At 34.7% G+C, this 17,184-nt stretch overlaps 1 protein-coding gene across 4 annotated transcripts in view; it reads left to right on the forward strand.

Annotated features, from left to right (window-relative positions):
- The window catches only part of PCDH11X (protocadherin 11 X-linked), a 493,261-nt gene that overhangs the window by 80,517 nt on the left and 395,560 nt on the right, over window positions 1–17,184 (forward strand). The window contains exon 5 of one of the 4 annotated variants that reach the window (XM_030497711.1): window positions 4,665–8,730. The exons of the other annotated variants lie outside the window; for them this stretch is intronic. Within the exon in view, the coding sequence (XP_030353571.1) occupies window positions 4,665–4,670 (6 nt within the window). The 3' untranslated portion in view covers window positions 4,671–8,730. Of the gene's footprint in view, window positions 1–4,664; window positions 8,731–17,184 lie in introns of those variants that run through there. 4 annotated transcript variants of the gene reach the window in all.

A 17,184-nucleotide genomic window follows, 5' to 3' on the forward strand; every position in this document is an offset into this window, starting at 1 on the left:
CTAACATAGTTCTTCCATCCAAAGGGGCTTTTAAAGTAGAATGGAAGCAATTCTCTTCTGCAGAAGTTGGTTGGGGAAAAGAGCATTTTCTTTTATCTGTACCTTAAAGGTCAATGACAGGGGCTTCCTATCTAGAAGAGCAGAATAGAGTTGTGGGGTTTTTTTTTTTTCCCCCTTTAAATGCTCATTACCTGATATTAGCTTATCTTCATACAGCTGTACCTGAAATTGTGTGAGTATGGTGCACTGAATATATCAAAAAGAGATTAAGGTTACTATGATTCTATTTCTGTTGATTTTGTTAAATCTATAGCTATCCTTCTTTTACATGTATTTTTATGTATGAAAGTGATGACATTGTTGGAGAAAGTATAACTGCTCACTGTCAATGGCTCTTTACATAAATCCGAAAACAACATTTACCTGTAAACACTTGAAGTCACATTCTTATTCCTTATTTAAAAGTAATTTCGTTACTGAATTTACTTACATAAATTGGGCATGAAAGGCTATTAGATTTAAATATCCTTTGTGTTGGACCACGATCACAAAGGCAGAATTGTATTTCATAAGTAAAACCAAGCATAGCATTTCTTAAACATCAGCGGATCTTGTAAGTCAGTCTTTCTTCTAACCTGGTTTTGTATATGGTAGTCTGCATAGTTTTATCTTCTGTGGTGCTGTAGAAGGCGGCTCAGGGTGACTTGTCACTGTTAGCCAATAAAAAGACAAAGCAAACAAAAATGAACTTCTGCCACAATGGTTCAGCTGTCCCACCACCCTCAAGCCTCAGAGACTAACAGAGTGTTTGTGCTTAATGATGCATTTGTATTGTGTGCGCTCTGAATTACCAGAAAACTGAAGGCCAGGCTGGAGAATTGGAAGATAGGAATGGCAGTTGACAAGGGAAATGTGCTAGTTTGAAAAATGAACGTAAGATGTCTAATGTGAGTAAAAATATTTTACTTTACCACTAAGAATTACTGTAATGCCTCCCTTTTACAAACCAAAAGCTTTCTGAAGGAGGCTAAGGAAGATTACATTCACTGTGAAGCTAACTCTTCAGTTTCTACTGGGTGCTGCTATTAAAAGGTAGCACATCTCAACTGTTCTTAGTTTTGTCCATCCAAGGCTTTCTACTCAGGTATTTGAAGTAATATTGAGTTAGAGCTAAAAATATATGTTTTCTTTTGAAGCTCTAAATTTTGTGTATGTCCGAATGGTATTGATTCAGGTCTTTAAAGAAAGGAAATTATGTCTTTGCTTTACTGCTAAATTTGTCTAAGTGATCTATAAAATGACAGAAAGTCATTACAACAGTTGTGCTCAAAAAGAATGCAAGACAAGATGGAAAGGTTTTTCTACTAAAACCCCCAAAATATCTCTTTAGTGGTCATGTGGGAAAATAAATACAGCAGTGCAACAGCTGAAATTTTTATGGAGAAGGAATCGGAGACTCCTGAAGCAAGCTGAGGACACGTTGAATCAGGAAAAACAGGAAGCTGAAGAGAGAAAAGTATGGTCCTAATGTAATGCCCCCTATGTATCTGAGAAGGGGGAAAGGAAGGAAAGATGTTAATGCTATTCTGAAGTTACACAGTAGGCATTAATAAATACCAGTGATAGCAGAGCTGCAGAATAGCGTGCTTTCTTTTGGGATGTAGTAAGAGAATGCTTTTAAAGATGTTTTACCAAGTGCTAAATTGTGAAGGGGCTTCTTATTCATAATAAAATTTTTCCAACTAGTGTATTTGGAGGCTTATAAAATTAAACTCACTTTCAGTGTCATCAGATTTTCATTGTTTTGGTAGTTATGGGCCTCGTAGAAAGATGCATTTCTTTGGTAGAAAGCATACAGCACCTTTGAAGTTTATCTGTCTGCCAGCTTTGTAAAAGCTCAATTGCTTTTGACATTTACCTCAGTGAGAGCAGACTATATGAAGTATTCCATACTGACACAAATCTTCTAATTGTTTTTGCATTTGCATTGGAATGATGAAAAGAAAGCAGGGGTTTTTCCAGTCTAGTTTTCATGTAGTCTACTATTTTCATGTAGACACAAATTTAAAATATAAATTCTTTGCTCAAGTACTTTAAACAATGTTCAGACAATTGAAATACCTGTCTAGGGATTGACCTGTCAATTCAAACCATGTATAATACTGTCTGTGGCAGTTCGGTTCAAAGAAGCTCCTGCCACAAAGGTTCATTAGAACTTGCCATGCATTTGCTGCCTTCTTGTCCCTTTCTTTTCATTAATGCTTTTTCAGACATTCTTTTCATTTCAGAATAGTATAATGCATACTATAGAAACAGTTGAAATCTGAAAATAAACACCCAGTCACTCAGGGAGAGTCTTGTAACCTTTTGTATGGTCATTCACAACTTTAACTTGAGAGCAAGTGTTTTCTGACTTCGTGTAATTGAAGAAGCGTGAGTGTTCATGAAAGCAGCACCTCTTCTGCTGATAGAGCTGGGAAGTGCAGTCATGCTCTGAATCTACCATTACATGCTTTTTGGTGGTTCTCCATGCTTCACAAGGAGCTCTGCTCTGTATGTTCATTTAGCTTCACTGCTAGCACACTATACCATGTTTGGGAAGTTGCTGAGGGAGTGAACAAGCATGCACACTGGTTTTATTTACTAATGCAGATCTTCATTAGTTAATTTTAATTGCCAAGATTCTATCATCTGTACACATACCCATACTTATGAACAGAAATTTCAGGTGACACAGTGATCTCTGCTGCACTTGTTAGAAACTGGTTGGAGAGGGACATTATATTCCTTAGAAATGTGAATGGGAAGTAGACATTTAAAATACATTATATTTTGGGGCCCTACAGTCTCAATTCTGATTCTATTAGTAACTGCTTAGACCTGCTTACAGTCATGGTATATTTGGTTTTCTGATTTGAAATGTAGTGAAGAGTCATTATAGCTTCCCACTCGCTATGAGAACAGTGTGCTTAGGATGTGAATTGAAAGAATATTACACTGTTCTTGAAACTAATAGCTCTAAAAAGTCACCTGTTATGTAAATCTTTAGCTGCAGGATTTATCGTTTCATTTAATAACAGTGAGACTAGTGAGTTTAACCTAGTATAGTGTTCATCAGTAGCTGGTGCTTGGTGCTTCTGGTATGTAAAAGGGCTGAGAAATAACACTGGTACTTTGCATTGGCAGATACAGAGTAAATTATACTCAAAGAACACTTTCTTCTAAATATCAGTTAAATAGCTGTTGGTATAAGCCCTTCCTAAACGCCATTTCAAAATTGATTACTATGATTCTAAATAGTCTTGTTATTTTCTCTTAATATTCTGGTAGCTCTGATGCACTGCCATGTGTACACATTTCAGGAAAAAAACTGACTTTCCCATCTGGACAATTTCTAACTCGAGGATAAGTGAAAGTCTGCAACATGGAAGTTACTGAGCAGTACTGAATTGTGCAGTACTACTGAAGTAAAACTGGTCAAAAAATGCTTTTCCTCTGTGGAATACTTTGAAGAAAGACTTTAAAATTGTTCTTGTACCACGTCTTTCATTGGAAAAGCATGGGCGAAGATACCTAGAATGTGCTCCTCTTGCCTCATAGTAGAAGACAAAAATGGCACAAATGGGAAGTAAATAAAGCAATTCATGCTACTTGCGAGGAAAAAACTGAAATATTTTTAATACGACACTCAAGTAAAAACTAATTTGGAGAAATCCGAGGCTTCCCCCTACCCCATTAAGACTTGCTGAGTTTATACTGAAGTTGGAAGATGAAGTACCAGCATTAATAACTGGGTGATCTTTATGCAAGCTAGAATAATATACAACTCTCTCTTCAACAGCAGCTTGCTTTAGAGTAGTAGCAGCATAAATTTTCTTAAACGTTAAGTGCATTTTGCCTTCATTTTTCAGTGGGATAACTGAAAAGTTTACTCTTCTCCTCATGACCCAACTTTGTGGTTTTTTTTTTTTTTTCTTAAATGACTTAGAGCTATAAGCCTTTGCCAACAATGAAGTCTGATTTAGCTGTGGCCTAATTTTCACACTTCTTTCTTTTCCTGTTTTCTGTCAGCATATATTGCACTCAATAATTTGCAGTTGATAGCAATTACCTGACCAGGGAGTGGCTAGCGTCTTGGTGATGGTGGTATTGATGGTGCTTTCTTTTCTGTGAACTAATTGATTGGAATGGATTAATTTATGTGAATTTTTAGGACTCTAACTCTGTTGATGATAAATAGAGATCAAGGATGCAAAATATCTCTTCAAATCAAAAGATTTTATGCTCTTAGGATTAATGCTTTTGAACAAAGTCTGCTAAACCCCTGTAGAACATGTTCTAAGTGGTCTGGTAGTCTTTGAATAGCTGTAATCTTGCAACAGCACTTGGGGTTTCAAGCTAACAAAGAAAAAAAAAATACCTAAAAGCAGTTTCTTTTTCAGCATTTTTGCTATGGGTATATAGATGTGTGCAGATCTTTGCCTGTGTATAGAAACCTAAAACCACAACACACATCAAAAAAGGTTGGTTAGAACCGCAGTAGCTCAGTACTTCTCAAATCCATGCAGTGACTGACAGGGTAGAAATTTGGAGACAAACTTTACAATATGTGGGGAAAATTATTCAGGAAAGGGCTTTTCTCATGCTGTTTCTCTGTTTGCCAGCTCTGAACGCCATCGCATCTGATGTTATATACTGAAGTCGTACGTGTACACAATGATGTTAAGCCAGCAAACATGAAAACAAGGAAATAGCACGAGAAAGCCCTTTGTCCTGTCTCTGATTGCCGAAGAAATTTATCGTCTGATCTCCAGAGGGGTTTGGAAGTGACGATGAACTGTTCAAGCTGCCCTACTGAAAGGTATCAAGGGCAAGAATTTTTTAAAAAGCAAAGACAGATTTTAGTACGTTGTGCTATAGTGTTCTATAATGTAGTTTTGCTAAGAAAAAAGTAATGTGACCCATCCTTCTGCACAGTTGGTGATTATGGTAAATCTATTTTGCTTGTAATCATCTTCTTGTCCCAGATTTCTTTTTTCTTTATTTATTTTAGTTGAAACAATTAGGAACTTTGTTTCTATAAATATATTAAAAGGGAGCAATAAATTTTATTCATACATTAAAAAGAGAATGTAAAGTTCTTTATACTCCCTGCATTTAAAATAAAAACAAATGAATTGTTGTCACTTATAGCACCATTATCCATGTTAAGAATTAAGTGTTATTTATATCTATACCATAATATTTTTAATGATGATATTGCTGCTATGGATCATAAATAGAATTGATCAAATCACTGCTTTCTCATTTTATAGGCACAGTAGTAGTAGTGAAAAATGAGTACTTCCTGCTTTCTTATCCACAACATTTTGTAATAAATAAATGATCACCTTTTAAATAACTGGAAAGTATTCACGTAACTTTTAAAAATAAAATCTAATTTTCATTTTGCTTGCTGAAGTCTGGCTAATGTCTGTGTAAAACTGCCATACATTTAACCTTTTGAAGTACTTTTATTTAAAACGAAAGAGTCCTAAGTCCAGTGACTTGGTTTTCAGTGTGATAAAGTAGGAAATAGCATACACCATTTTTTCACTGTTAGCCAGCACATGGGGGAGAAAATGGCCTAATGTTGATACCCCCTTCCACTTCCCCCCCCAGTTATTTCTCTGTGTAGTTAACTTTTTAAAAATTAAAATTTTCTACATGATAATTTGTTATTTAGCACGACTCATCTAAAAAATAAAATTTGAGTCTTGTAGCTTCGTTTGCAGGTTGGTTGCAAGTTCTTGTGTATTGCCTCACATTTTAGGGAGTAATGCTTAATATGTATCATCTATAATATTAGAATTTCATATGCAATGCAAAATCTCTTAGGAAGCAAAGGAGTATAAAGAACCCTGTTTTCTGCACTTATATGAAGACATGTAATATTAGTTTGCTAGAATAAAATGAAATACAGACACTGCTTTTAACTGGGATGTATACAGTATATATAACTTTCTTTTAAAGAAAAAGTTATTAATGATTCATGAATTAGACTACAACGTGGAATTCTTACACATTACTATATGTTTGATGTAAAGATATTTATAGGCTTGTACTTAATAATCACGTTGCCTCAGTTCTTGGACTGCAGAATGTCTACCATGACTGTTGCCTATAGTTTGCTCCACATTTGCTATCTGGCTCTTTTAAAAATGTGTATTTGGCTATTTGATCTGTAAAATAAATTCTATTAATAATGAAGTACGTATTGTAATTCAGCATATTGTATTGCATAATTATAGCTATGACTGTTACAGAAGATTTTTCATTTCTGTTAATGAAATCATTTTCTTGGGAGGAAGTTTATGTATCTATAAGACAATTTTGCTATTCCTATTTATCATACCCTTGCAGCATTTATGTTTCAACTAAAAACCCAACACTTTCAGTGGTTAGACATACAGTAGTGATATTTATTGACTCAATACCACGATTCAGCCAGTTGCCTTGGGTTGAAAGTACATTCCTAACATAGTAAGAATTTATTCAAGAAGTTTTTAGTGTAACAAAGATTGGTCCTACTTGTTGCTGTTAAAGTTGTTTGCTTAAACGGGCGATAAGAAGCATTCAAAGGTATTGGTTAAGTATAATAACCCTTTAGCCTAGAAGAGTTGTTTGTCAGGAAGGTAGTAGGATTTCATAGACCTTCAGGTTCTAATTTTTTCTTTGGTGTTTGAATCTTTAGATTTCTGGTTTTTGTGATAATTCGGTTGGATTTCCTTGGTGAGAAGACTCATACATAAAATCAATGTTTGAACAAGAAAGGCACCAAATAATTTCAATGCTTATATTGCATTTTACTCTTTTTTCCTTCACCCCCCCCCCCTTTTTTTTTCTTTTTTTGGATCAAGGGATACTGAGTTGAGATACTGAACTAAGTTAATCTAATCTAACCTTAAGCATGTAACTTAGTCATCTCAAGAGGACATATATTTGCCCTCAGTTTTCACTCTGGTAGTGAAAAGGCATATTATAGCAGGTTATTCTGATGTTAGGACAGCATGCCCTCTAGAAGTGCCTACATTCTTACACTGAGTATGAAGAGAACCTTTTATAAATACCTTTTAATTTAAACATGCCAGTTATGTGCTTGCAGAGAAAAGTATTTTTTGTGAGATTGCTGGTTGTTTTGCTTTTAACCGAGCTGAAGGTCTACATTTTTCCTAATATTTCACTGGTCACATCATCCTAGTCTATCAATCAATAATTCTAAAAGAATCTAGGATGGTTTGAAAGCTTAAAAAAAAAAAGTTACATGCATGAAATAGGAAGTATATCAAGCAGTTTATTGGTCCAAATTGATAATCTCTTTTAGTTCTTTCCTGAGTTAGCACAACCAAATATAATAACTCTCCAAATGCACTAAGGGAAAAGCCAGCGACCTGTTAAGTGGTTCAGTTTCATGTTTTTCCTCTGTTTGGATTGTTTGGGTTTTTTCCTTTACATGTAAGTATCACTTTAAAAAAAGTCAATTCTTTCATAGACTGGCATATGACTTGCTGAGAGAGCTCAGTTCCTTCTGATGGTTAAATGGGTTCATAAAAGTGTCAGGAAAGCCTAATGCATAGTGACCAAATTTGTATATGTGCTGAATGTATATTTCTACACTTTTCAATGATGTGAAGGCTAAATGCAGACCAGTCAAAAACATTCCATATTCAGTTTCGGGTTTTTTAAATGAATATTAACATCCTAAGTCAAAGCTAGGTGTACATGTGTCAAAACCAACTCTGTTTCTCAGATGTTTTCACCTACAGAAATACTGTTCTCTGCATACAAGTCAGAGTAAATGAATAGCAAAAATCACTGAGTTGAGCAAATGGTGCTTTTGAAATTGTCAACTCACGATTATTGTCTTTGGAATATCAGTCATACTTTCTAAGGTTTTTTTATTATACTTTAGACTGCAATTATTATTACTCACTATCATCTCAGTAAACTTCTGAAGAGATTCTTCCTTCTATCCAGTGCACGTTGCCACCCCTGTCTAAACAGGTCTGTGTCTATCAGTCAAGTCCTAGAGCCTGGTTTTGGTTAGTTACAGTGCTATGTGTGGCTCAGCAAAAAGAATAGTACTTTATTTGTTGCCAGTTTTACAGAGTAAATTAATCACATCGCTGCTTTTAGCCCTACAGTGCCAGCAGCCAAAGACTGATCTCAGGTTTGCTGTTCTGCATCCTGTGTCATACTGTCAATACCTGGATTTCCTATGGATGTGTGTCTACCAAAGCTCAATGCCACTTGATCTCAGATATGCCCTGATATCAAGTGAGTCACTCCAAGGAAAAGCTATGGCACACAATCTGCAGTTTGTATGAAAGCTGCCTGTCATATCAGAAAATATATTGGACTTTGGAAGCTTTAAATCCTTCTGAATATGAGTGAAGGACAGTTGAAGGGCAGTAGGTGCTGTCAGAAACAGAGCTGGTTTGTGATGTAAATAGAATTATTTTTTTAACATAAACTGTAATGCTGCGGGGGTTTTTGGTTACACATTTTCAGTGATTTCCCATTTTACCATAAAACATAGATTTATGGTAATTCCTGGTCTTAAGTATTATTTGTAAAATCTTTTTAACAAATATTTTTAATATATATTTTTCCTTTCATATTGAATTATGGAGCACTGTTCCTTTTATGTCTTATTTCTAAAATAAATTTTGTTTGAAGATTATATTTGTATACCCTCTGGAGAAGCACTGTTTTTAAACACACCTCTGATCTGTTTGCTTAATGTATGCACAATATCAAAGCTATACATATACTGATATGTTTTACATTGATTAGGAGCTATGATTATTAACATAACTTCACCACACAAAATACTGTAAAGCTTACCAATAATCTATCAATAGAAGTATGCTGCTTTTGAAACCTCATGCTCCTTAGCAGTACCTTTCTTTTGTCTAGGTAGTCTTCAAAGAAATCCGGTCTAAGCAGGAAATCCAGAAGTTGCACTTCTGACAATGTTTACATGTGTGTGTGGCTATTTCTACAGTGTTTAGAGCTAAAGGGAGATAGTGCTTTTAAATGTGTATATCGTGTGTGTGTGTATTTTGTGTGCATGTATATACAAAGAAAGAGCATGAGGGTGTATATATGCATTTATTCAATTATATTGCATTATATATTCAATTATATGCAATTCAATTGAATATGCACATATTCAATTAGCAAAGTTTATAGGCAATATGTATTACATAGAGTATAACTGTAGGTTAACTGTAAGATAGGTACCCTATCTTAGTACCTAATATATATCTGCTATGAAAGATAGCCAAACACTAAGGTTTTCACTTGACCCCATTAGTTTGAGATTTGGAAAGGTCGGTCTTCCCTTCTGAGAATGTATTAGGTTTCTCACTGTACTAGAAAGTCGCTCTTGATAACTTGGAGGTTAAGATGCAATATGATAAGTACAGTTTTGAATTGCAGTTCTTTTCACTATTTCAGCTTTACTCGTTCCTATATTGTCTCCCACTATTCTAAAATACTATTTTTTCTATTACATGGACTTGTTCTCTTAAATCTTGCCACTGAAAATGTCATGAAAATGACATTTTTATATTTCCTCCAAATTGTGAGCTTCTGCTTATTTCATAAATACATATGTAAATAAAGTTCAGTTATTTGTATTCATACAGATGGATATTAAGTAACTGTGTTATCAGGTATACTATTGACTTTCTGTAATCTTTTAAATAGGTTTTATTCGTTTGTATTTTGTATGTTTTTTGTTTCCATAGAAGGTGTTCATTAAAGCCAAATAACTTCCAGTAAAAACTGAACAATGATATCAAAGATAGGAGGTTTGATTTCCCACCACTGAATGGCAACCAAGAATTATGTGCAGAATTTCAGTCTGTTTTCTCAGTACAGTTTTCATCCTTTTTCTGCCAAGAGAAGATGTCCATGACTGTCAGGTGGATGAACTACCCTCTACTTATGCTCTCTGTTTCCTTCTGGGCTGTGATGTTGTTTGACTTTGTTCTTGATATGATCACCAGAGTCTGACATGAAATTTGAATCTAAGACCTTTCCTCAAAAGAATTTCTTCCTTTTTATTGTCTAGGCTGTACAAAAACTTCCCTTTTATCTGTGTGCATCAGTAGCAAACAAGTTGCAGGAATACAGACACATTGACACGAATATGGATCTGAAAGACTTCAGTCATAAACTTTCCCCCATAAAAATACTTATCCTACATTCGTATCAAACCATTGATGGGTGGATTCTTTCTTTCTCTCTTCCTCTTCTATTAAAAAGCAACAACTGGGGACAAATTCTGGTCTTACCCGGACACTAGTGCGTGTGTGTTTCAGATAAACAATTGACCTAAAGACACAGTACTTCAAACAGGTGAATGGAATTTGGAACCTTCTTTCCTTTGACCTTTTAGAGTATTGGGGTAATTGGAAATACTGATGAAAATATGTCTTCCATGACTTAGACATACTTCATAGGGAGAAGCGATTCAGGGGGAGAAAAAATGCTCTTCTTCTAACCAGATACTATCATGAACTCTTTAACTGTTATTTTGTATTAAATAACACTTCAAATATTTAAAAATTTAAAAAATGAACTGATTACAATTAAATACAAAATAATAGCTCATTTTCTGATAGAACTGAAATAGCCTCTTATAAGAATAAATCTGAATATTTTGTTTAATTTTATATCATTTTATGGTATACCAAAATTTCCATCTTATTTGGGAGCGTGCCATTGCTGGAATTGTACTGGAAGATCTGGCATGAAGTTAAGAGGACACTTTGGTTTACATGTGGTATGGTGGTTTATTTTTTGGGGGTTGGACACTCAAATTGCTCTATATTTTCAAGTCGATCTTTCGATGAAGTGATGCGTATGATCTTAATTGCTGAAATACAAGAAAGCATCTTTTAAGTATTTAAAAGAAACTAATGGAGTACAATAGTAGTATTCATTCTTGCCCTCCAGGTAAATGAAAAATACCTATACCTTGGCTATTCAGTGCTGTATATCTTTTGTGATTATCTATCAAAAGGTGCCAGGGTCTGCATGAGCAAGGTCATGATCATGGGTAGGACCTAGGCTGTATTGGGATAGAAAGACATGAGATAAGGAAGATCTTGTTGGTGTATAATTTTTCATGTTGTGAGATAGCTCTATCAAAATCTCAAGTGCCACGTCAGAGGCCTTTGCAGATGTAGTTTTCAGTCATATTCTGACATAATTTCCTCATTGGATTAGTGTGGATTTATTATTATGGCTAAAAGTAGCAGAATGTTGCCTACTAACTTAGAACGTATGCAAGTGCATGGGTCTGTGTTCATATCTGCATTGAAAAGTCTGATTCATATCAAGTTTATTGTGACTGTAAGGTAAGATGTCTTGATTGTATTGTTGACTGATTTTTATTGTTTGTTAGAAAATGTGTTTCTTTCACTTTGAAAACTAATGCATTTTGAACTGGAAGTGAAAAAGAAATGCAACTTTGACTTGAAAAGCATATGGTACAGTTTTCTTTGCTATTTTAGCTGGATGAAACTATTTCAGTTCTTAAGGGTGGTACGAAAAGTTACCCATATGATTTAACTTTTTTTCCGTTTTTAAACTTGCCTGAGGTAAAATTATAGTTCTTGTATAACAATAAACTGTCTTGTAGCTTTGTTGCATTTTTATTTCTTGAAATATATAAAACATAAAACAGCAAGTACTCTTTTTTTTTTTCTTTTCCAAGTATGCAGTTATTATAACATACAGGTATAGGTGTTTAGAATTGCACTCTATGAAAGCATAAGTGTTTTTTACCATCTATCTTCTGTTTTGAAAAGCATCTGGTTTTGGGGGTGTTAACATGAAACTCTTTGTAGCAAACATACCAACGAGTCAAACTGAAGCTGGGAAAGTGCATTTCTATTTTGAATAAGTATATTTGTAAACAAAACTTCAAGAGGGGAGGAAAACATTGGATTATGTTCTCAAGCTTAGCAGAAAGGAGGCAGTAACTTCTAGAGCCTGCTGAGATTTTGATTGCTATTGATTTCAAAGTTAGAAGCCAAACCCACTACAATTTGTAGAAGAAATGTTTCTCCCAACTCCTGTTAAACTCAGAACTCGGTGAAAGCTGCTGCCACTTGTAAAGGTATATCTGATATTGTTATTAGCAGCAGTGATCAGCATTGTTATTATTTGCTGTTATATAGTCCATGCTGAGTCAGCTTGATCTATATTTTTTAGAACTGGTGGGAACAATGGATTTACCAAAAATCCTGCAAGAAAATCCTTTTTTCCTCCCTCCAAATAGCAGTAAGCTACTCTTGAGGATAAGGATATCTAATACTTTTCAGAAGTATGTCCCATTAGAGACGCTGAAGTAAAATCATAGGTTCTATGTGGTTCTTTGTTCTTCACACTAAATATTTAGTTTTTTAACTCTTACTTTATATATCATAGGGCTCTATCATGCATAGATATGCACACAAAAAGAAGGTAATTTTCTAATACATTTGGAATTCTTATTTTGTCTATAAGGGAGTATTTGAAGATATTTCTTGCTGTTCAGTAGCATGGCTGAATGCCTTTTTGAAAGGCCCAAAGTAGATTTTTATTTTAATCTAGCAAAATGACATTGCGTGTAATTAAAAACATGGATAAACAGATTGGTGTTTACTCACACATGGGACAATCATCAAACCTACTAATTTTGAACACATTAGGCTTGAGGCTTCCTTCAAACTTATTAACTCAAAATATAATTTCTAAATTCTTTGGCTGTTGTATGGTTTGCTCTAGACCTCCTTCAGTTGACTTCAGAGTATCTCTAAGGGTGGAGATGCCAAAACCTTTCTGAAACACTAGTTCCAATTTGACTACCCCCATGATGAAAAGTTTTACCTTGTCTTTCTTGGCATTTCCTATGTTGTGTTTAATTTCTGTTGAAAGAGCATGTACATACTTTAAGGATTGATATGAACTACTTCTCCTGGGTTCAGCTATAGCAGTCATTTTTCATTTTCACGACACCAGTCAAACCTTTTCTGGGGCCTTAGAGAAAATTCAACAAAGTCTGTTTTGAATGGAAGTCATCAAAGTAGATAAGTCATTCATTTTCTTTCAGTCATCTCTCTGTTTCTTTGACAAAAGCGTGCATTGTATCTCAGACAGCATATATGCCCGGTCGTACTTCAAGTGATTGTATTGTGAGCTTTCAAACAAGAAGGTTGTTTCCTGGCATCCCAGTTGAAAAAGTTATGATGGGGTAATGTGAAAATTTATAGTCAGCTCTAGTGAGACCCTCCCATGTTCAGGTGGTTGGTCATCCGTCCTGCCTTCCTTTCTTGAAAATTGCTTTGTTTTGAGTGAGAAAACTGAACTGCTTCACACAAGGAAGCTGTAGGATAAGTCTTTACTTATTCAGTCTCACTTCTGTCTGTATCTCCATCTTCCTCTTCAGTTCTAGATATTGAACAGTCTTCAGCTGTCTCATCATGCTTCACTAAACATGGCTTCATCTTGTTCAGTTTTCATGTCTTTTGCACTCTTTCCGTTTAAATGCATACAGTAGTATGTTGCGTCCTAAGTCTGTTTCCTTTGTGTGGCTCCATATTATTGCTAATTGTAAGTGAATTTTAAACTAATGCTGAAAACCAAACATATATAGGAAAATTTGATTCTGCCATGTCAATACTTTCAATAAAATACTTTTTCCTATTTAGCCTACTTCTGGGATCCTCTTGGAATTCTCTGTGATTAATACATTCCTGTGCCTACGGAAGGGGGGTTGGAACTAGGTGATCTTAAGGTCCTTTCCAACCCAAACCATTCTGTGATTCTGTGTCAGTACAAATGTTTAATAATTCTGGATCCTCAAGTATGTAAGTGTCTCAGTGGAAATCAGAATATTAATTGTTTTTATGGATCCACTATTTAAGCATAAATATCCAAAAGAATTCAATTTACTTATAGGTGTAAATACTTTAAATGTATCCATATGGATTTTTAGGGCAAAGCCCAAAAGAACACTGTTTTCTGCTCATTTGTATGGCTCATCAACTTTTGTATTTGTCTTTATTTTATAAATATGTTGTGAGTTTTCAATTGGTTTCCATCTGGTTCTGCTAGTGAAAACACTGATAAGTTGACATAGTCATGATTGTTTCACTCACAAAGTAATGCGTGAATCAAACCTTTTCAGAAACTTATCATGAAGGTTAGATATTAAAAGCAGATATAAATGACAGAATAATTCTGTCAATAGCAAATAAAAAAGGAAAACGCGGTTGGAGGGAAAAAATCTTCTCATGTTTTCTGTATGCAAGATATACAATGGTGCAATTATCTGTTCGCTTTCAGCTACCAAGCATGATTTAGTAGTTACAGTATTTTGGCTTTGAAACACTGAACATGGATAAGACAGCATGTGCTCAGTTGTGTAAGGGTTCCAACATCTGTCCTGACAATCCTCTTACAGAAAGTCTTTTTGGAATTAGGAAATGGCAACATGAGTTCTGAAATGGATATGAAAGAAACAGAGTAAAGGGGGGGAAGGGGTTTGGAAGAAAATATTTCATTATTTCATTGCCCCTTTTTAACACATTAACTGCTTGAACTGTTTGTTTTTATGATTCCAGATGGTAGCAAGATGCATATAAATGAATAAAATGAAATAGAACAAATCAAATGCTTGGCTGCTATTCAAGAGCAGCTAAGGCTAAGCTTTATTAAATTCACATGAGGATATGATAACTGTGGCGTTTCACAGAATGAACTGCAATAATATTACTCATGAAGAACATAATTCTTCTTGAGATAGATTGGAGAATCTAAAATATTATCATGGAAAAAACAAAGTCCCTTTGGAGTTTTATTTTCAGAGGGCATTCAATACTTGAGTGAAATATGTACTTGTACCACAAACAGAATCAGCATGCACAATCCATTTGTACATATCAAAAGTTCTAAGGGTTTGTTCTTTCTCACTGACCAAATAGAGAATGGTTACTATGTTCAAAGTTAAAACTGTTTCCTGTGTCATATAAAATCTCTTTAGGAATAAGCATATTTGTATTTAAAAAGGGGGGGAAAAGCATTAGGTTTTAAAATTACAGAAGCACAGAATGGTTTGGATTAGAAGGGACCTTGAAGCCCATCTAGTTCCAACCTCCTTGCTAAGGGCAGGGACGCCTTCCACTAGACCAGGCTGCTCAAAGCATGTAATTTATCAAGTCCTGCAAATCTTGGTATTTACACTGATGGCTCATGTAAAGTAATTCATTCTCTCTCAGTGGACTTACTACCTGGATCAGGAGAAGAGGTGAAATGAAATTCCCTTTAAGGAGAAATACACAAACATGGGAAAGGACATAGTTCTTGCTTGCAAATGGATTTTTGTAAAAGTGTCTGTTTGAAAGGTCAAGAAGATTTTGAAGCATTGCGATAGCCTAAAAGGCAGCTCTGATACGACAACTTGGGTAGTTGGGTTGGTTTGGTTTTTTGAGTAATAGGTTTTTGGGGTTTTTTTACAACTCTTTGTCCATTTGATGGAAGGTGTGAAATAAGCTAGATCCTCAAATTCTCTTTAATGTTTCAAAATGATTCAGTGCTGGGTGCAGAACCAGTGCAAATACATGTTATAGGTACTAGAATTTTTGGTAACAAAAAGTATTTTATATGACAGGTACTTGTATCCTGTTCTGTGCCTCGTAAGTCAATTGAAAAAGATTAGACTGGTGACATCTTTTGATCTTGTCTTTAAGACTTAGTTCCCTGGGTTACAGTTCTGCATTGAAATAAATGAAAATGAACATTTTGGAATAAAGAAAGGGAAAACTGTATGGAGAGAGCAGTAAGCTGTTTAAAGTCCAAAATGTAGCTGTAACAGAAACTTTATCTGATTGTTCATTGTTTATTACTTATGAGTGATACTTGTCTTTACTGTATATTGTATGTATTTATACTAAAGTTATTTTTGAGTAATATAAAAACTCAGAGAACAGTTTGCAATAGTATAGGGCTGTGCTGTAGTACAATAGTTATAAATTTTTCAATAGGTGCAACTGGCATTTATCTGTTCTGTAATAGGAAAAAGAATGTTGAAAGAGTATGGGAAATACAGGAATGGATGAATCATTAACTTCCAAAAGTGAGGTACTATTAGAGTTGACATCACATGGAAATGAAATCAAAACCAGTAGAAAGCAACTGCTGTTTTAAGTGCTTTGATGAAATCCCTTGTAGTTGGTTTGGGTAATGTCAAACATGTCAGTTTTGTTTGTTCAAGGTGGAGTGAGCCCTGAGTAACTTGTTCACTGTTGTCCCCTTTGAAAAAAAGTGGAAGGCAGAAGGTGGCTGCTTGATAAACTGAAGGTATTCATCAAAGCCAGAAATGCAGAACTTACTTGAAGGCAACCTATGCTTTTTCCTGAAAATAATAGTCCAGTAGTCTATATAAAAATAATGTCCAGAAATGTCTGACATTTGTCAGAACAGGTAGATAACCTTTTCTCCTTGTGAAACCAGCCCAAATAAAACCTCTCAGATTTAATCTGAACTGGTTTCCCCTTCCCTATGTCAATCAAACTTTTCCTATTGATAATCTGGACAGAATAGAGTTGAGAACACAAAGTCTACTTTTATATTATTAAGATGAAAAGATTCTGCCAGGGTTTGATAACATTTGAGATGCAGAAGCTGTTACAGGAACATAATGAATAACAAATATATTTGCAGAAAGGACTTTTTATCAAGATAAAATCCTGATGAAAAATGCCACTTATTCTTTATTTTCCATCGGGCAAGTTTAAAGACTGCAAGTCAAGAATGTAGATATGTATTTAATGGAGGTATTTAGTTTAGTACTCTGTGTGCTGAAATGTGAACCTTGAATTCAGTTGTTTCTCATCTGATCCAAAAAATAATTTAAAACTTAGGCTCAGTTCTTTCATATTCAAATACAGAATAGTCTATTAATGAATCAGAATTTACCGGTGGATGTCACAACCTTATGGGTAAATCTCTATAACCTGTTATTACAAAGGAGTTCTGTGGTATTTGGACTGGTTTCAATGTAACTATTTTGTGAATTATTTTCCGAGGAAAAAGTTTCTGACTAATCACTTTCAATTTATTCACTTCTGAACTACTGGGTTCCAT

Source organism: Strigops habroptila, chromosome 9, assembly GCF_004027225.2.
Source record: "Strigops habroptila isolate Jane chromosome 9, bStrHab1.2.pri, whole genome shotgun sequence".
In the NCBI taxonomy this organism is placed as follows: Eukaryota; Metazoa; Chordata; class Aves; order Psittaciformes; family Psittacidae; genus Strigops; species Strigops habroptila.